At 33.6% G+C, this 21,084-nt stretch overlaps 1 protein-coding gene and 1 long non-coding RNA gene across 2 annotated transcripts; both read left to right on the top strand.

Moving 5' to 3' along the window:
* Positions 1–1,211: 1,211 nt before the first annotated feature.
* Positions 1,212–15,789, top strand: LOC127873998 (hemicentin-1-like). Its single transcript, XM_052418099.1, has 11 exons — positions 1,212–1,504; positions 2,118–2,471; positions 11,785–12,108; positions 12,266–12,562; positions 12,703–12,993; positions 13,124–13,432; positions 13,994–14,293; positions 14,432–14,569; positions 14,734–14,793; positions 15,035–15,065; positions 15,470–15,789. Exons 1-11 carry the CDS (start codon positions 1,384–1,386, stop codon positions 15,537–15,539), a joined length of 2,295 nt encoding a protein of 764 aa, XP_052274059.1. The 5' UTR covers positions 1,212–1,383; the 3' UTR covers positions 15,540–15,789.
* Positions 15,790–16,373: 584 nt separating this feature from the next.
* On the top strand, positions 16,374–19,350 carry LOC127873614 (uncharacterized). The gene is made up of 2 exons (XR_008046297.1): positions 16,374–16,603; positions 16,943–19,350. It is a non-coding gene; the product is annotated as an uncharacterized LOC127873614 (long non-coding RNA).
* The last annotated feature ends 1,734 nt before the right edge of the window (positions 19,351–21,084 follow it).

Below are 21,084 nucleotides of genomic sequence, written 5' to 3'. Positions count from 1 at the left end.
GCATCAGTAATACGTATTCGGAAAATAAGAAGAATGCCTACAACGTACATCAAAAGGCTTACATGTCCTTTTGTTCTGAGATGAATTACTGCCCTGTGCCAGCTAAGCCACAAACTAGTTTCCGTTACGCTGCTTATCTAGCAAAGACAAAGAAATACAGCTCAGTGAAACAATATATGAATATAATTAGAATATTACACGCTAAACGGAACGCACCAAATCCTCTAACAAATACTTTTCAATTCACCTGAGTTTTATTATCATTAAAGGGGCCTTTTCACGTTTTGGTAAATTTACAAAATTAAAAAAAGTTGTTTCAGATTCGCAAATTTTCGTTTTCGTTATGATATTTGTGCGGAAACAGTATACTGAACAATGACTATGCTCTAAAATAGCTTTTATATGCATCTTTTGAAGATTTAAAAATCTGAAAATTATAAAGCGTTGCAACGCGAAACGATTGAATTATTTGGAGTGTTCTGTTGTTGTCGTTATATTTTGTGAAACTACGAGGATTGCTTATATAAAGTATATAATACATCCGTCATTGTGTGAGCACGGATAGCCGAGTGGTCTAAGTGGTACAAATTTTCTCCAGGACTCCAGGGGTCAGTGGTTCGAGCCCTGTTGGGTGTTACTTTTTTGCTTTTTAAAATTTTATTCTTGATTTTTATCTGGAGCTTTTTAGATCCAATGTTTACATTTATCAATATAAAGCATTTAATGGCAAACTTCCATACTTGCCAAAATCGGTGAAAAGGCCCCTTGAAATTATGTTTAAAACCTAAACACAATTCGACATTTTGTTAATCCGAGGAAAAGCAAAACATCACTTTTTAAAAACAAAAACAATCAATTTATAATGATAGAAATCGATTGTATTTGTGGGACAAAAACATAAATAATTGATCACAACAAATCATTGTATCGAATACTGTATTTTAAATATGCAAATCTAATAGAAAAAAGGTAATTTTATATGAAAATTTTCAATTTCGCAAAGTTCTTCCAGTGGCTTTAATAAACGCTCGGCTTGTTCCGTTGTGAAATTTATTTGGTAATAAACACATATGCAGGAGCAAACACGTTTATTTGAAGAGGAAGTTTTAAAACTACATGATAACTTCCTGGTGTGAATATTGTTCACTTTGCATTTAAGAAATGGGTACACGTGTAAGTTGTTAAAACTTCCTGGTGTGACTATTGTTCACTTTGCATTTGAGAAATTATGAAAAGAGTCAATTTGTAAAATAATATGATAATCGAAGTTTAATTGCATACTCTAAAATAAGTGTTTGTACATACAAATTATAGGGTCATCAATATTTAATTGTAAATAAATTGAATTTAACACAGATATTATTTACACGCTAAAAGCAGAATATGCGAACAGACAGAAGTTTAACACCGTGGCTGACACATGATGCGATCAAATTTTCTTTCAAAATAGCAAATATACTCATTTGGAATGCCTACCTTTTAGGATATGCAGATGTCTTTCCAGGTAAGTGAGCTATTCTTTACAACAAAGCAGGCGTGCAACTTCATGTATCGTATACGGGTCAAAGTATTAAAATGATCTGTACTTTAAATAAGTTCATGCATATTGATTATATACATGTATATGTTTGATATTTACTATGAGGATTCAATATCAATTTAAATTTAATTATATTTGATTTAAAAACATATGTGATGAATCCAGAAGTATATCCAAGTAAGTGAGCTATTCTTTACAACAAAGCAGGCGCAGGTCTCCTATACGGGCCAATGTATTAAAATGATCAATACTTAAAATAAGTACACGAATATTGATTATATATATGTTTGATATTTTCTATAAGGAGTCATTATAAATTTAAATTAAATAATATTTGATTTAATAACATAGGAGATGTATCGTACAAAATAGGATTACCATCTTATAAGCTGACAGTCGTGTCCGTATGTAAGACGGTCATTCAGTGGCCCACAGCAGTGTAGTCCTGACTACCATCCACACTCTCCGGGCTTTGCACGCCTCACTGCAACTCGTATGTTGGTTACCCGCGACCATTAATTATTCCATCAGGTCAATTACTCCTGTGTGTTTATATTAATTTGTAAAAATGTTTCAGTTGCATATGGCCAGGTTGTAATCACTTCTAATTCCACCGTGCAGACCGAGTACTCTTCCCTACAAATCAAATGCACTCTACAGTCACCTGTTGAGGATTATGCCATCTGGAGAAGGAGACGCTATGGTGAAACTATCGATACAACCGTACTTACCACATTGATAAAGGGCACTGACCAGTGCATCTACGATCCAGATATTCCTCCCGATTATATTGTGTGTAGCTGCAGATCCATGGAGTATACCTGCACCATTAAACACCTGACACGTGATCAGGATGGAGATCAATGGAGATGTACAAGTTCTATAGCTCAACAGCAGGTGTCAAGCAGTTATTTGACTTTTCAGATATTTAGTAAGTAGTACAGTTTTTGCTATTGCAATAGATAAGTATCACATAAAACAAATTTGGCATAATTATGTGTATGTGCTCCTCACTTGCTTCTCACAATGTTAAGGTTATGTTCAAACTCATCACGCCGAGATATAAATAAAACATGCTTACAAATATTCAATGCAAATGCAATCAAACATTCTAATTTACCATACCCAACACCAGCAGAATGTAAAATATTGATTTCAACACATTCCGCGTCAGATGAAATATATGATAATTTGTTCTAATACTGAATCATTGCATTATGTTTTATAGAAACAATTATTTAATAAATATTACAAAACCTGTACATAACAGTTCAATGCCGTCAGATCGCAGGTAAGTAAACGAGAGCGATTACGCCCTCTAGTTTTCATATCTTATCTACAATATATATCGATAAGTAAACATGGTATCAATATGAAACTTAATATGTAGGTTGATCTCGTTCAGGGGATACCCATTGCATAAGAGACATAACTCTTACTACCCTATTTTGAGAATTATCGTCTTTTGTTATTTTGTATACTATTTTGCATAGTATACTAATAACTGAAGTCCATCAAAAAACAAGCTTCCTATTTAGTGGGTTGTTTTACTTTTATGGGACATTTAAACATTGTTAACACTCTAAAAGTCACATTTTAGTATTTTCGTCGTGAAACTTTGTTTTTATATTTGTATGTCCTCCAGGCTATACTGGGGGACGTATTGTTTTTGCCCTGTCTGTTTGTTTGTTGGTTTGTTGTTTTGCGTCAAACTTTAACATAAGCCATAACTTTTGCAATATTGAAGATAGCAACTTGATATTTGTCATGGATGTGAATCTCATGGAGCTGCACATTGTGAGTGGTGAAAGGTGAAGGTCATCCTTCAAGGTCAAAGTTAAAATATATGGAGGGGGACATAGTGTTTCACAAACACATCTTGTTTCTAAAGAAATCTCGGCGAAGTTCGAAAATAGGATCTTTTCCATTTAAAATGGGGACGTGGTACTTTTGCTTATTGCCATCATGTAACCTTGTAAACACTAACGTTGAAATATTTTTTAACCTATCGCCATGATACTTGCTCAGAAAACCAGTGTTTATAAAATCTTTGCCGAACATTTAAATTGGTCCTTTAAAACTCAAAAGCGTCTTTCAGGTCTTGGGTAAGAGACATCGAACCATAATCTAACTCGTTTTTCTCTTGGTTTAATATTGTATTTTGTTAATGTTGTACTTTTGTGTAAATTATGTCCGGAGAATATTACAAAAGTGTAAATAAGGGATTTCAACTTAAAACTAAATACGTAGGAAATGGGTAATTGTTTAGAACTATAAATCTTGCACACCAAGTGTTTGCGTTATTGTCCTTTGGGAATTTGTGCTCTTACATTTTGTCCGAAGCATATCTCACAAACCAAAACAGGTATCAATTTGAAACTTATTGTTCATGTAGATCAAATTGTATGAATGTGCTCTGCACAATGACGTTTCCTTTGCCCTTTGTTTATTATGTACTAACATTGTTTTAGGAGTAAATCTTATAATATGAAAGTGGTATATATTTTAAACTTGGCATGTAAGTAGATCTCATTATATAGCGCGTAAGAAGTACAATTCTTGCGTCCATAGTTTTACTGTTAACCATTTGAGCTTAAATGATGTAATCATCGTATCTTGAAAACTTTGAGAGATATTTACTTTAAACATGAGAAGTGAGTACCTGTAATTGATTAAATTTCAGCATAAACTAACATATAACTTTTGTTTCCATATTTTGATAGTTATTTCGCTTCGCTGTTATATTACTTTCAAGTTGTGCATGGGGCATATCTTTTCAACAATACAAAATTGCAACTTTACATTTAATATATAGATATATCTTAAGGATAGGAATTGCAGTGTATTAGAACAATAAATCCTTATTTTATTATTTTACATAAATACACTTTTTAAATATTCAATCTGAAATATAGTATACAGTCTTAAACTCGACATCAACGCGAACAACATCGTCTGCTTCACGGGAGATCAATTTGTGACGAGTTGTGACCGTGATTAAGCCGTAAATCGCTGTGTTACCGGGCCTTAAGATGCTCAACACGTGTTTGAACGCGCTTTAATTTCAAGCAAGTTTATTTTACATAAGATACATTAATCGTCAGGAAGAAGCGCTTTTATGGGTTTTACTTAATCATCTGGATAAAAAGTACAATTTTTGCGGTAATGATCTTTTTTATGTTTTAATTTGCATTGTATCAAGTAATTAACTTTCAACTGTGTTTTACTTTATGAAATCTACCAAGAATTTTTAAATGATAGCATTGTTCTAGCAGACATATTAACACAGCTTCTATTTTTGATGCTCTGTGATATAAATGCACTGTTATGTAAATAGAGAATACTATGTTAGTGTGATTGTGTACTTAAAGCCTTGTAAGCCTTTCTGAGACGACTGGGATAAATTTAAGTACACAATCACACTTACATAGTATTCTATTTATCATACAAAATAATTTTTAAAAAATGTTACGAATCTATACGAAACGATAATGTATTAAAAATCGGGGGTTGTACCTTTAATGTTTTAACCTATTTTTACTCGCGTATTAATATACAAACATGTCGATCTTCTTGCGCATGAACGCGAAAAGGTCTAAATTTAAACGTACGATTGCTGAAAAAAAAAGGGATTAAACATCATAGACCTAGGTTCAAATTTAATCAATTTATTGCAATACACATTTTTATAATTAAATATAAAGTATTAAATGAGAATAAACACATAATTTTCCGTCAAAAAAGGTGAAGGTCGCCATTTGCAATCATAAATGAATCATGTACAGCACATGTGGCAGTTTACTACACAACGAATGGAACTGGAACAAAAAATTAAACAAATGTCACGCGAATTACAACGATCGATGGATTTACGTGGTGTAAAAGTTGAAATTGTTCACATTGAAGACTGTCCCATAAAACTGAGAGTGTGTCTGAAGGAGATTCATCGAAGATGAGACTGACACGTAATTCTGTTCCGAGTGGATGGGAAAAGAATGAACATCAATGTTCGGAATATTGACGGGCCTGGGTTCGGATGTTGGTTCCTTGAAAGCGCTAGATGTGAGAGATGGTGCTGCATCGTGATCATCGTGCTTTTCAATCCTTGATGGTGATGGTGGGGACGTCACAGTTGCAGTGACTGGATACCGTCGCTTCCCAGACAGGATGTGTGATCCGGCCTACTGTATTGATTCAGAAATCGCACTGTAATTCAATACAGATTGGGTGATTTTGTGGCCTGTGAAATGCATAATGTCAGTAAGTGCAACGTTTCCGTTCCTGAGCATTTGGACCATTTGCTTCCGAACAGAGTGGTTAGTCAGGCGCTGACGGTCCAGCCCGCACTGCTCAGCCATCCTTTGAACCATGTGTCCCAGTTTATTGAGGCCGACCATCTGCATGACCACTGGCAATCTGGTCCTGTCAAAGCCCGGGTCCTATGCGCAATGTAGATTGGACATCCTGATTGACAATATCCACTGGGTCGCTTAGAGGCAAACAACTTGTACGCTGCGATGGGGCATATGTCGTCTTGTGTGGCATACATCCTAGGTGGCACTTTCCTGATGTTTGAAATGTCACCACCTGTCCTTGTTTTGGTCTGGCGCTCATTCAGTTCAAAGAACTCCGTGCAATCTGCTGCCGTTCTGAGGGTAACGTCTTCCTAGCTAAAAAGAAGAGATAATTATTGGAAACCTTGAAAAGTGAGACAATTTGGTTTTTAAGAAATAAAAACAAAAATTCTTGGAATATCGCCTCATTGGTGCAAAAAAGTACCTTGTGTCACTGAAATGGCAGATGCGACCTTATTGCACCTATGGGGCAAATTATCATTTGCAAAATTCTTGTTAAAATAATAAACTTCAAAACTTTGTGCTCTACCGTGTGCAATAAATGTACTTTGCCGACTTATTTGGTGTAATATGTTTTACTATTTGTTCAGAATAATCTCTCAATGTTACTTTATTGTTTTTTTTTCAGGCAATAGAGAAAACTCAAAGGAAATGGCTAAACGATTATAAATCACTCAAAACAAATATTATACTGCTCCGTTGTTTCCCGAAGGCCTAAGTGGACACCGTTATTATACAACGTGGTATTCAGCAAGGCACTGGGAGTCTGACAACTAAGAATCTGTTTCTGGTATAAAGCCTCAATCTCGTCGTCAGTCAATGGAGAAGCAGTTTTCGGTTTGTTACCTTTGCCTTGTCTCTTTAGACCCTTGGATCTTGCTGCGAAGGCATCCCTCGATAGACTAAACTCGGGGCCAGTGTTCGACATGATCAGATATGGATATTTGTTGTGTTTTAGTACCCTATCTATGCTTGACATGATGTTTCTAATACTAGAGGGTTCGTAATATGTTCCTGACTAAGTCTTGCATGAAAGAATGAAATTTGCCATATCTTCATCTAAACTATAAACATCAAGTACATGCTATTCTCTGCTCTCGCCTTTTAATTTCAGGAATTTTCAAAATCATTTTTTCTTTTTTTCAATGTTGCTTTGTGTGTTTTTGTTCTAAAATACGTTTTTTAACCGTGCAAATGTCAATGTCCTCAAATTCTTCATTTAGTTCAGGAATCGGAATGCTGGCTACTTCATTAGAAGTTACATTTTTAAATGTATCGTCCAGAACCCGTGCATCAAATCCGTACAATTTAATAAAATCTTCAAATGATACCTCGTGTACAATTTGATCTGCACTTTGCGATTCTATCGTTCCGTTTTCTTCATTTGTCCCGTTCGCTGATTTGTTTGTAGTTTTAAGTGAGTCATCTTCTATATCGTTTTGTATTATATCATCCCATAAAATGTTAAATGTTATATTATCAATATTATCTGACATTTTTGTTCTTCTGATTAGAATTTTCACTTGTTCAATATTTATGTGAAGCAGACGACAGTACTTCAGTGTGTAATAGTGATTCATTTATTAATTTTATATTTATGATTATTGTCATTGATAACAATTTAATAAAATAACAAAATCTACATTTTTTTATTTGGTGAATATAATGCTAATTAAATATAATACATTTTAACAAGTTAAATCGTCTACAAGTCTAAACTGCATTTGACCTTTAAACAGGGATGAAAGGTCAAAAAAGTAGTCCATATGTACATGTTTTAGGTGTGGGATAAACATATGTGTGAGATAAACCTTATCTTTTCTGTATGGGATAAATTTAAGTACACAATCTATTATGTTCTATAAAATCATTTAGCTGTAAGATGAAAAACAATATTGTTTCTTTACTATTTAACTTATTTCGAAGTGATAATACTATATACAGAGCAGTGATTGTTATAATAATTCACAATATAACGTCAAACTATCTTTTCAAGATATTTGTATAAATAAGATAATATTGTATGGACTGATAATATGGTTCTTCTTTCGATAAATATTATAGTAAAAGATGTCCATTTCGAACGGTTTGATAAAATATAACATGATCGTAAAGCCGTGTCAGCTTTGGTAACTTTTATTAATTTAGCATATGCATAGACATGATATTTAAAGTCCTCAGACAAAATGTTACCAAGGTAAACAATGTAAATAATAAACATTGATCATGAGGCAACAAAGGTTATTATTTTGTTTTCACTGGCAACTATAAAAAAGTAAGGAAGGTATGTTGTCCAATCTGAGTTTTAAGGAAGCTTATTTTCTGTAACTATACGCAAGTTATTTTCTACTTTATTAAGGTTGCTAAATGACAGAAATCGTCTTCATCTCTTTACAATATATTTTCAATCTGTAAAAAAAGTTAATAATACATGTTGATCGAATATAGCAAACACTGGTCGTTGCATCAACAATTAGGGTCGATCGGATTAGTGGAAACAAAAATTGTGTTATTACGACGAAACAAATATATATCAAACTATCATAATCTAAACACCTTTCATTTGTTTTTCTTTTTATATGTATGTTGCACAATATTTTTGCGTGGATGGTTATTACGTGCAACTTTTGTGCAGTTTCTAACACCTTATTTGATTAGTATTGGAAATATGTTTTAGCAAATTTACGTACTTGGGGAGTGTTTTAACAGTGTTCTCGCTTAGACCGTAAAGCGTACACAATTGCAAAATGATTTCCATCTTTATTTGTTTCTCAACAAACTAATGATTTGAATGTTTTCTGAAACAAATTGGAATACATTTGTGAAAATAAATGAGTGTAAAACAGTTGTTTTATAACTACGTGTATATAGGAATCGAGTGAATAAATCAACACGGTGTCACTGAATGAGATATTAGATAGATATAAGAACGTTCGACGTGGAACACACGATAGGGTCGTGGTATTCCTTTAAATAGTTCTAACTAGATGGCACCCAAAACCAAAAACATCGCTGGAGCGGTATTTTTTTTCATAAAATCTTCACTTGCATTATGCGTGCATGGTTGGACTAGAAGGAAAATGAATATTCTGCTTGTAGAAATGTACACATGTGAAAAGTATAAAAAAAAAATAAGTATAAAGTTTTAAATACAATTTATAATTATGTAAACATCAAAAAGTTCCAATTACTAGGTTTTGAAATCAAATCGTGCATGCTTAATAAATTGACGAAAAGCATATATGTTTCAAATCAATTGAGTAGATTTTCAATTGATACGGTATTGCTTGAGCATGGCAATTTTCGGCTTAAAAATGAGTTTATGGAATCAATAAGGTCATCAATGACTTTTGGTTATTTGGTGAATGATTAACACATTTATTTATACCTACAAATAAAATGTTCTGTACCGTTGGATAATTTATTTTCTTTTAATAAAATTAAATTTTATCGTTTTTTATCATTGACGTATAACACAAAGTGCTCATGTTGAGCTTTTAGGATACCGTTTTTCATTTGTCAATCAGTTTGTGCGTGCGTAAATCAGTTCTTCGAACGACTTCTCCTCCTGATTCACCAGGCAGATGATAATAAAACATCTTTGTAATGATCCTTGTGTTACCATCTATTAAAGTTGTACAATTTTGTCCTATTAACTTCATGTGTAGGTAAGCAGAGCTAAACAGATATTTGATTTGTACAGCGGCTTTCTGCAAACGATGTTGAACTCAAGTCTTTTTTGTATGTGAACAATCGACCCTGCTCTGGAGTGACTTGTTTTAAATCAAATAAGTTGATGTTCAATTGACACGGTATTTCTTACACATGGCGAAATGATTAGTACAATTATGTAAACATACAAGAGCTAAACATAGATTTGATGTATAGCGGCTTTCTAGAAACGTTGTCGTTTGTAGTAAAACTTGCTCTGGAGTAACTTAATTTCCTTAAATGTTTATGGTTAACCCTTTAAAAATCTTCTTCTCTGACACTGCAAGCACCACATGTGTGGTAAAAAGCCTTGAACATTATTTCGTTGTCCTCTACCAAACTTGTTTATATCATGCCCCCAGGATCAAAATTGTTCCCTCCAGTGGGGTCGCGTGTTATTCTTTTATGCATAAGGTAAAATTACCAAAAAATCTTCTCTGAAACTGCAATTACATGATGTTTGGTGTTTGTACCGTGATTTTCCTCTAGCAAGCTGTTTCTAATCATTTTTATTGGACTCAAAACTGTCCCCTCCCTGTGGCCATTCTTGTCCGCATTAGTATATAGTAAGAACTTTAAAATTCTACTCATGTGAAACGACAATGCCTAATGGTTTGGTATTAGGCCTGTACTATAATATGGCGGTCCTCTTCTGAAATTATTCAATCATGACGTTAGGGTAAGCAATGTTGGAAATTGCTAAAATCTTATTGTTCCCTAAATATATGCATGATGAAAACAAACTAAATCTTCTTTAAAATCGCAATATCCAATACTAATCAGTAAACTGAATATCTTTTAAGCAAACATCGGAAACTGGAAACTGTTGTAGAACCAACGCACTCTCAGATGCTTGGAATTGTTTGACAAATATTAAAAATTCTCTTTTAAAATAAAGAACAATGAATTTTAAGTATCAATTTAGATTTGCATTTTAGCTTTAATTTTTATGTTCATTATATCTTCCTATTCTTAGTGTAACACGTATTTCATGTTTAACAACTTGTTTAAATCAAAGTACTGACTGTACTGGTGTGACGATGCTTTTGAAGAGGATGGATATAAAAGCATCAATTTAAGTTTATCTACATCACAACAATTGTGTAATTTTTATTGCTTGTCATTTATCCGCATCCTAAATTTAAGATTTGGCATAGCTGCAGTGTACATGGACTTTTAGACAATCCACAGTTCTTTGTAAAACTTTATAAAGAACAGAGGCTTTTTTGGCATAATTTTTTCATACCCAAAATTTTCGTACCCAAATTTTTTTTCGTATCGAAAATTTTCGTACCCACATTTTTGACATATGGGTACGAAAAATAAATTGGGTACGAAAGTTTTGGGTACGGAAAAAAAATTGTATACGAAAAAAATTTGGGTACGAAAAAATTATGCCCCAAAAAAATGTGGGTGCGAAAAAAAATTTGGGTATGAAAAAAAATTGGGTACGAAAAAACGAAAAAAAATTGGGTACGATAAAAAATTTGGTACGAAAAAACTGGGTACGAAAAATTTTGGGTACGAAGAAAAATTAGGTATGATTTTTTTTATTAGGAAATATGGGGTACCTGTAAGTATACCGGGGAATCATATCATTTGAAAATCGGTGTACGGTGAAGTATACTTCAAAGTACCCGGGGTACGGGGAAGTAGTACCCGTTGGGAACTTGACCCATTCAGCCTAAGTACCGGTACATAGATTGTTAAAGATAAAAAATTAAGGGACGAAAAAAAATTTGGGTACGAAAAAAATGGGGTTAGAAAAAAATGGGTACAAAAAAATGGGTACGAAAAATTTTGGGTACGAAAAAGATGTTGGGTGTCTGGGTCCTGTTCCGAACCTCTCGATAAATTTGAAAGAGGACGGGAACCAAGCCGCCTTTACCTTTATCAATGATAGTCAGCGAGCTATGCCGATTGAGAAAATTTAGCTAACTCAATCGGACTGGTTCGGTCTTTTACATAGGTCGCCATTGTGAAGACTTTTTCACGGTATGATAACTTAGACGAGCTGCTTCGCTGAAGCAGCCTCGTCAAAAATCTCTTCAGTTCTTTAATGTTTGCTGAAGAGTTTCAACAATTAATTTTAAATAAGTGAAGATTTGATTAAAATCAAGTTCTTTATATATTAATTACATTACCATCTTATTTATATTCACAACTTCATAAATTCAGTTCAAATATCGAGCGTGACGCTATCACCGTCGTTTGACACTGTACGGGTTGTTGAAAACTTTACCCATACATTCGTTTGTCGAACTGCATGGGGGAAACCTGCTGCGATGGTCACATGGTACAAATCATCTGAGACATCTGATGTTGCAATCACGACAGGAATACAATCTTCCCAAAGCAGACACAAAGATAGGACAATCCAGGTGACCAGTATCCTGACATACACAGCTTTGAGGGAAGACGCCGGCTACAGAGTGTTCTGTAGGGCAACAAATGGTGGTGATACCGTGCATTCAACTAGCAGGCCTCAACTGGACATAGTGTGTATGAATCTCTTTACAGTCTGACTATGGTTGTTATAAAGTGTGGGTATTTCGGAAAAAGATCATACTCAAACATGCATCGACATTGTTATTGTTGTAACACAAACGGCGAATAAGTATAGGTTGATATTTATGCCATTCACTACATGTTCCTGTAGATCCACCCACCGATGGTCCAGTTATAGAAGGTTTACCTGATGCTGGTGTATACACGATGATTCGTGGCTCGTCAAATCAGCAACGACTGACATGCTCTGTCACTGGAGGTAATCCACTGCCAACACTGTCCTGGAACTGCTATGTTGGTACACATAATGGTTCAAAGCAAGGTAACATTGTAACACGGACTGTGTACTGGACTGCTGGTGTGAATAAAGACTCAACCTGTACCTGCACTGCACTACACACTGAGACTAGCTGGACGAGGACTACGTCTGTTTCTGTCATTGTACTATGTAAGGTTAATATATTGCTTTTTGCATTGTGTGAAAAAAGTGTTATCTTCTAAATAATATATTCTTTTGGAATGTGTTACGTGAAATATTGATGAAGTGTGTTTTACTTTAAAACTTATTAATTGTGATTTTTTTTACAGACAGGAGTGCGATAATTGCATTCTATGTAAATCCTGCCCAACAGAATATGACCGCTGAAGCATCAGAAGGCAGTCCGCTCAAACTCACCTGTGTGACTGACAGTAATCCATTGGCTAACATTACTATGAAAAGAAATGGCGTAACGGTACAAGAAATGAGCTCTGTCAGACAGATAGAGTATATTAAACCAAACAGCTCCTGCGAGAATGACATGGGGGAATACTCGTGTTTGTCACAGAATGAACTGAATCAATCTCCAGAGATGAAGATTCTGCATTACTATGTGTTATGTAAGTATACAAGTAAACATCAAATTAAAAATAGTATCTATACATTTCCGAAAGCCTGTAGTATATAATATTCTAAGACATATATTCCCAAATTCTGATTATTTGTTTATATGTTTATATTTAATTGCAGGTAAACCGAGGCTATCTCCATTTGCAAAACTCATTGAAAACGTAACTGGTAGTCTACTCTCTTCTGTTGACTTTTCCGTTACGGTGGTCGCATATCCAGCGCCCGTTTATACTTGGCAGAAATTTGGTGAATCAGGCTGGAAAGACGTTAAACTCTCTGCAAGGATATCAATCTTTACGTCCGATGACCAGTCGCAATCAAATGTTAGCATTTCTAAGATCCAGGAGGCAGATTTTGGAAGCTATCGAGTACTAGCTAACAACTCACAAGGAGGGATATACATCATGCTTTACTTCTCCATGGCCTCATGTGAGTCTCCATGAATATCTTAATTATACCCGTTTTTTCGAATACCCGTAGGTATGATGATTTATATATGAACGTCCATTGTTTGCTCGATCATTCTGTCCAGAAACATGTTTTCACTATGAACTTACTAAATTATATTAAAAGGCGCATTCATATTGCGTTAAGTTATAACAAACAGAATTATCATTTCTAAGATAACTTGTTCGAAATCTTTATAATTAACAATTTTACCAAATACTGAAGGAATTTATTTTGCAGAGTCCGATACCAATTAACACAGGCGAAACACTACGTTACTGTGCCATATTGAAACACATATAACTTTATACAGATTTAAATATAGCTTTCATGTTTATTGCTTTGTAAAGCATAGTGAATTGTCTCCCTCGGGTATGCGTCCTACCGCATTTTGGATCCATTTGTTAAAGTCAATTTGTGGTTTACAGAACGTAATACAGAAATTGTAGCTTTACGAAAAGCCTGTGGTTAGTTAATATAATTTATATCAATGATATCATGACTAATCATTGATATAATGACTTATCAGTTCTTTGGTTACAGCTAGACCCGACACGCCAAGATACTTCTTTTACACACAACCCCTGCATCCTCAAGATACAGCAATGTTTTATTGGCTTACTGGCTACAACGGAGGCTTCATGCAAACATTGTACATCGAATACAAACAAATTGAGTTTCCGAGATGGGATCGAGTGTCTGTTGTTGAAGATAAATCTGTGCTTCTGATGAACTTCACAGTCGAAAATTTAAGTCCAGCAACAGACTATCAAGCGCGGATATATGCAATAAACAAGATCGGAATATCAGATATTAGTGATACTATTACATTTACAACACTAGGTATAGAAGAAGTTCCTTAGTGTGAACGTTGTTTGAATCAAGAACCTTTAATAACTACACTTATTCACTGACGCTATTTACAATAAAGCGAGCAATACAATATAAAAAGATGCATATTATATAACACTTATTTTTCAGACAGCAAAACATGTGCTACTCAGAGAGCGGTGTCCCAAATAGGGTCAATCGTTGCTGGAGTTGTGCCGGGGATTATTCTTGTTGGCGTCATTGCAGTGTTGGTTTACTTGCGTCTGACTTACCAATGCACGAAGAAGGGTTCGTTTAAATGATTTAAAATTTGAAATATGAAATGCTTACCTCTTGTTCCCGTAATGGTAAAGTGATAATTGTTTCATCTCGAAAAAATCTTCGGATGGATACATTTAATACTATCCATGTATTTGTATTTATATATTACCATAAATATATTTCTTGCTAAGGTGAAGAAAGCCGCGCAGCTGTTTACGAAGATGTGAGCGGCAAAAACGAAATAACAAAACGTGAGTTTACTTTCTTGTATTGTTATTGGAGTTGATTTTGAATAATTTAAACTGAACCTGCACCGTTGTACTGTAAGGCACATCTTTAAAGAGCTATGTTTTCACGTTGCATCTCGTTCGTTGGTGCTATGTAACTATATTTGTTAAACTTTAATATAAAAGTTGCGCTGTTAAATATATTGTATACCGATAATGTCAATCTCAGAATGCAAAACACGTCGTCTGTACACATTTTTTGCAGAAGCCTACGAAGGATTGCAGTCTGCTAATGCGTATGTATTATTAAATATAATAACATGTTTGGAACAAATAATATGTTTTTAAACGATAGTTTTAATAGTGTATTTATTGTTCAATCATATAACTTACTTACACGCTCTGTTTTAGTCTATTCTTCTTAAAAAGTGTATTCCTATGTCATTAACAATTAACGCATTTAAATGTATTGAAATCTACACTTAAACATACTATAATGCGGAATGTGTAAAAACTTTCATTTATTAAATATGTTTGCTTGGTTGGATCAAAAATAAAGAATTGCTTGCATGTAGCTGTTATTACAATGAAGTGTTACTGATAAATATAATCAGAAAAGTGTTGAAATCATCGCCCAAAACATGAAATAATTTATTTACTCGATGTATTAATTGAACTCGTGTTTTATGTTTAAAACAAGGAGCAAAACGTCAGATAAGGATAATCCGGAAAACGCCCCCAAAACACACTACGAGGCTCTTAGTAAGTAAAACGTTGCTAACATCTATTTTACCACATAGGTAATTGTATTACTGCTTATTAATCGTTGGGTCTAATTATATGTATTACGTATACATTAATTTACATGACAAGTGGAACGATTGTTATGACATAGTCATGATAGTATTTTGTATGTTCTCACATAACTAACATAACTATATTATATTTTAGCCCCCGACCAAAGGTGAGTGTATTGTTTATCTATTCTCATCACGTTTATATTACAGTTTATATAATTAGATACCGGGAAATACAACGTTGTTGGTGATCGAGTAGCAATTTTATCTTCCAGGATATTAGCTGATTATGCCACAACAAATATAAATAATGTTCTAATATACTAATAATACTAAGAATATAGTCACAACACCAAAATAGAAATATTGCTGACAAGCATAACATATAATTTTCAATATTGTTACAGAAATAACAATAGGTCATACGAAACAATAGCATTTTAAACATGTAAGACAATATAATATAGATCAGAGGCCTCTTTTTGCTAATTTTGCACACTAAAATAGTCTAAATGCCTCGTTAAATTATAAATACGTAATGTAATTAACTGTAGTTACCTACGTGTATACCATGTTTTTGAAGAAGTCGGATATAAACTAAAGTACAGTAAGTTTACTTTACTTGTCCTGTCTGGAGCAAACCTGTTGCAATCATATCCATTTCAAGCTTACAAATGACAGTCAACCTTTTAAGATTCGATATTGTGTAACTTCTAAGAAATATGGGCTTTAAATACTACCACGCAGATCTTATTTTACCAAAAGGCAGTAAATTGTGTGTACGTTTTTATGAGGTCGGCTTAAGACCTAACTTTATGATTCTTTATATTTAAATATGTTATATAAAGTAGTGCTTGAACTTGGATTAAAACACCAAACACTTCTCCTTTTTTGTGGAATCTCGTGTATTGTTTTATTAACTCTGAAACTTCTTTTAAGACCTACTGGTGAATATTCGTCACTTCAAATCCAACTATCTCGTGAAAGAAGGGTGAAACATAGTAAGACCTTGCGGACAAATGACATTGAAATGCAAGGTATACATCCCCTTTGTATGAACACTTTATAATAACATTTTACCCATTGGAGTTATAGGAAAGTATTAGCCAATGGAATTAAATATTAAACATTTATTGGTCACCCTTGCATGATTGCCTTTAAATAGCCGGTTGTTTTGTGTTTATTTTTTATAGATTTGATTTATCTTACTTTTTACACATCAAAGTGCGACATAGTGTAGTGCAATGTATTGTTTATACATTATGTATGCTATTAAATGCACGGACTTGACATCGCATAAGAGATGCATACGTTCTAATCATGTGTATACATGTAGTCATCTTAAATAATATTGTTTAACCATCTTTCGCTTTCAGAAGAGTCAGCCTATGAGAATACAAAAGAGACCTGATTTGAAGGAGGAATCAATACGCAAAAGTTCAACGAACAGTTTACAATATATAAATAATACCTCACAAGCAGTGTAAGCAGTGAGGCTGTACCGGGAAAGACATAATGCCGCGATTGTTTGATATAACGACGTTCATTTAGATGTTTAAATTAGTCAATTATTTATATGTATCTGCTTTCGGTTTTTATGTATATGTATAACGTATATCTTGCTATGCCCATGTTTATGACACATAAGGCAATAGAAATATGTTATCAACAAAACTATCATAATATTTGCACATTATAATTTTATTGTCTATAACAATCAACAAGGATGTCATCTGTATTGCTTTGTACAAAGCTGTTTAGTTAATCGTATACTCGTTGGTAAGCTATGTAATACAATTAGAGTACAAACTCCAACATATGTAAAGGTTATTTAGTAATATATATGTATATGGGATATGTAATATGTATTAATCACCAAAAGGAGATGGTAAACAAAAACTATCGAAACATTTACAAACTACTATCGATTAAAACCGATTATAATGATAAATTAGATATAATAATGTATTTGGTTACCTAAACGTCATATTTACTTGAGAGCACGTGTGACCAGTGCAACTGATTAAACTCAATTAGATGGCGTTATGCCCTATCAATTTAGAGTCCTATCGATTGACACCACAGATTCACTATTTATATCTATGCCGAGATCTAATGTTGTGTTCACATGTGGTGACCAAGTGATAGAATATGTAAATCAGTTTAAATATATGGGTTTAGTTTTGATAGTTTTGAATGAGTTTTTGGATATTGATGTTACTGCTAAGATGGTAGCTCAGAGTGCTAGTAAAGCTTTAGGTTTACTTATTGCCAAAGTTAATACAAAATTGGTGGTGTACCATACGATGTATTCACGAACTTTTACGACTCAGTTGTTTGGCCAGTCATTGCTTACGGGGCGGCTATATGGGGCATAAATCCTTTCCATGTGTAACAGCTGTCCAGAACAGGGCAATGCGGTTATATCTAGGAGTGGGGAAATACACCCCAAATCTTGGTGTTTCTGGAGAAATGGGTTGGACTCCAGTCCCTATCCGCAAAAGAAAAGTGGTGGCAAATTACTGGGCCCGTCTTTCCACTACCAATTCCTCTAGATTAATCAAGCGCATAGCACTATGGGCTAGCACCAAATCAGAAAGATGTAAAAATTGGTTTTTCTTTGTGCGAAAGCATCTATCTCATTGCAATCTTAAAAATCATTACGATTTTTCTAGACCTATATCCAAAGGTGTTATTGTTAAGGACATTGAACAGTTTATGTTAAATGAATATGAAGTAGATTGGCTACAAAGAATTAACTCTAGTAATGGTGTATCAGGTAGAGGTGGAAAGCTTAGAAGCTACTGTATATTTAAGCAGAACATTGGTGTTGATAAATATTGTAAGTTAATAATCCTTAAGAGTCATAGATCGGCCCTGTGTAAATTTAGGTGTGGCGTTGCTCCGATTCGCCTCGAGACAGGAAGGTATAAAGGTCTGCCTGCTGACAGACGCTTCTGTCCATTTTGTAGAGATAATACAATTGAAATTGAAAGTCATAAATTATTAGACTGTAGCATGTATAATAATATCAGAAAAAAAAATGAAAATGTCGAATAGCGATAAGCTGAAATCCCTTTTTATCAATGAAGGATTAACAAGAATCCTAGCCAAAACCTGCTTTTTAATGTAACAAAGAAGAAAATTTTACATATGTAAATAAGTAGTAGTGTTGCATGTTTTAGGTAAGTAGCAGCGATAGTATATTTATTATCTTTGATATATCATGTACTTGTGTAAAATAAGAAATTCTAGTCATAAGTTGATAGTATATTGAGTGTCTTTGTGTATAGATTCTATTATATAGGATTACAGATGATCAATTCTCGCTCAATTATAGTTCTTTAGGCTTTAATGAAATTAGTTGTTTACTGTATTATATAAATATCTCCTATTATTTTACCATCTGAAATAACTGTTTTATTAAAATACAGAAGGCCACTTTTAACCAGTCCACTTAGGATCTGATCCTAGCTGGTAGTCGCTCTTTTACATCATTTTTCACTATGCGCATTAGTGCCCTGTTTTACAATCACCAGTGTGTGATCAGCTTCAATATTTTATTGCAGGTGTTTAACAAAAGGTTAACAGGGGCAATCTGGTTTTATGATGCATATCAATGAAACATGGTTTTGTAAAAAAGGCAATAGTTTTAATCGTAAAAGTACACACTTAAAATGTCTATTATAAATCTATAAGATTGGCCATGCATGTTTGTAAATTGTGATATTTTATGTATTTTATTGTACATGTGATGGATTAGACAATTAACTTTGAAACTCTATTTATTTCTTAATAAAAGCATATTGTGGCGTTTATATGTGATAACATAACATGTCTATGCGCTTTAATCCGTTCTAATGTAAACACAAGCACAAAGAGTTAATATATATTTTTACAGGAATTTAAATATCATTACCTACCTTTTCGGTACTCAACATGTGTGAAATTATCGTTATAAATTTATGTTTGCAAGATTGCGTCTAAAATTACACAATAAATTAAGTTAGTCACAACTGTATGTTTGTACAGCTTTATACCTATCTTGACATGTATAACAATTATGATACCTGTTCAAATGCATGTACACACTAAATATCGTGAAATAAACATTACATATATAAAATTGTTGTCACTATTGTATATTATATAATAATGAATATGATTATAACTGGTTCATAAACAATGCCACTATCGATATGTCAACTAACATCTTATCTGAAGAAACCTTCGTATAAATTGCTGTGCCTTTAAAAGCGTGTACTAAATTAATGTAATTTACATTTCAACTACACGGAAGTATTCCTTGTTAAATAATTACGATCAATAGGCAGAAGTTCAATTACTCATTGAAGTGTGCTTTAACGTCTCATTTGCGGTCATTTATCATGTCTTAATCATTTAATACGAAAGGTTACTCTATTGGGTTCATGGGTTATTTTCTTACATACACAGAAACAGAACCCAGTTGTTTAACTTGATTTTTTCTGCCATGGTGATTTCCAGAACAAAAATCAGCGCGTGAAAAATTAAATCTGGCGCCCATAGTGTGTATTGGCTGTTGTTGTAGAGAAAGAGCGAGGATCCCGGTAAAACAATTGTTAAGGAATGAGTCATGTGTATGCAATTAACAACATATTTTGTTGATTATCCCATTAAGTGAGTTAAACAATAGTTTCAGCGATTTATCGCATCGTCTGGGGATGTTTCTGTTGAAACCGAAAGTAGATAGAGAAAGAGCAAGGTTCCCGGCCTGCGCGCGCATTTCAAAAAGCGAGCGGGGTGACAGCGATTTAATTATGGGTAATGACGCACTTCCGTTGCTTATTAAATGGCGAGTGCCCTACCTTGTCAATATCTATGTACATAGTCGAACTATCTTTTTTTAAAGAAGACGTTTTGTCGGAAGATTTTTATTGATTTCGTATGTGTATGCATTATAATAAACAACGGGTAACTAAAAAATAAATAAAGCATTGCCATCGAGCGCCTATGCGTTTGACGACGAATGTCATTCAGCTAGTAATATTGCCATTGCCACAAGTACAACAGTTCATATTGTAATGTTTAACCTCATAACAGTGTGCTGCAAGTTAAAATAGACAGCTGGAGTTGAAATACAATTTAACTGAACATTCAATTAAAAGTTAATCTGTGTTGTTCATTTTCTTGCAATAAATGCTGCTGTTTGACAACACTTGTGTCAGTTAATCACAGTTTTGATAACATTTTGTATATAGTTTGGAGTTTTGTAACATAAGAAGTCAATGGGAGCAATCGTTGCTCTCCTGATATCGTTTCTGGAGTTTCATTGTTTGCTATATTCAATATATATTATGATAACGATATTTTCAGCAAAACGAGTAAGATATTTTTCCGAACAATATTTGTGTGATAAAACGAGGCAATTATTTTGAAGTAAATTAAACAACACAAAAAGAAATCATTGATAGTATAATGTATATCGTCGTTTTCGCCTTTTCGATTTTGATTTTACTTTTTACTATGCTAACTTACA

The sequence above is a fragment of the Dreissena polymorpha genome, chromosome 3 (assembly GCF_020536995.1).
Source record: "Dreissena polymorpha isolate Duluth1 chromosome 3, UMN_Dpol_1.0, whole genome shotgun sequence".
Classification (NCBI taxonomy): domain Eukaryota; kingdom Metazoa; phylum Mollusca; class Bivalvia; order Myida; family Dreissenidae; genus Dreissena; species Dreissena polymorpha.
Note: the sequence above shows the minus strand (reverse complement) of the source record. Positions and strands in the feature narration are given on the sequence as shown.

Excerpts from the sequence above, each read along its gene's own strand:
- LOC127873998 (XM_052418099.1), top strand. The coding sequence starts at position 1,384 with ATGCGAACAGACAGAAGTTTAACACCGTGGCTGACACATGATGCGATC. Across the intron at positions 12,563-12,702 it reads TGTTTCTGTCATTGTACTAT|ACAGGAGTGCGATAATTGCA; the intron begins GTAAGGTTAATA and ends TTTTTTTTACAG. Across the intron at positions 14,294-14,431 it reads TATTACATTTACAACACTAG|ACAGCAAAACATGTGCTACT; the intron begins GTATAGAAGAAG and ends CTTATTTTTCAG.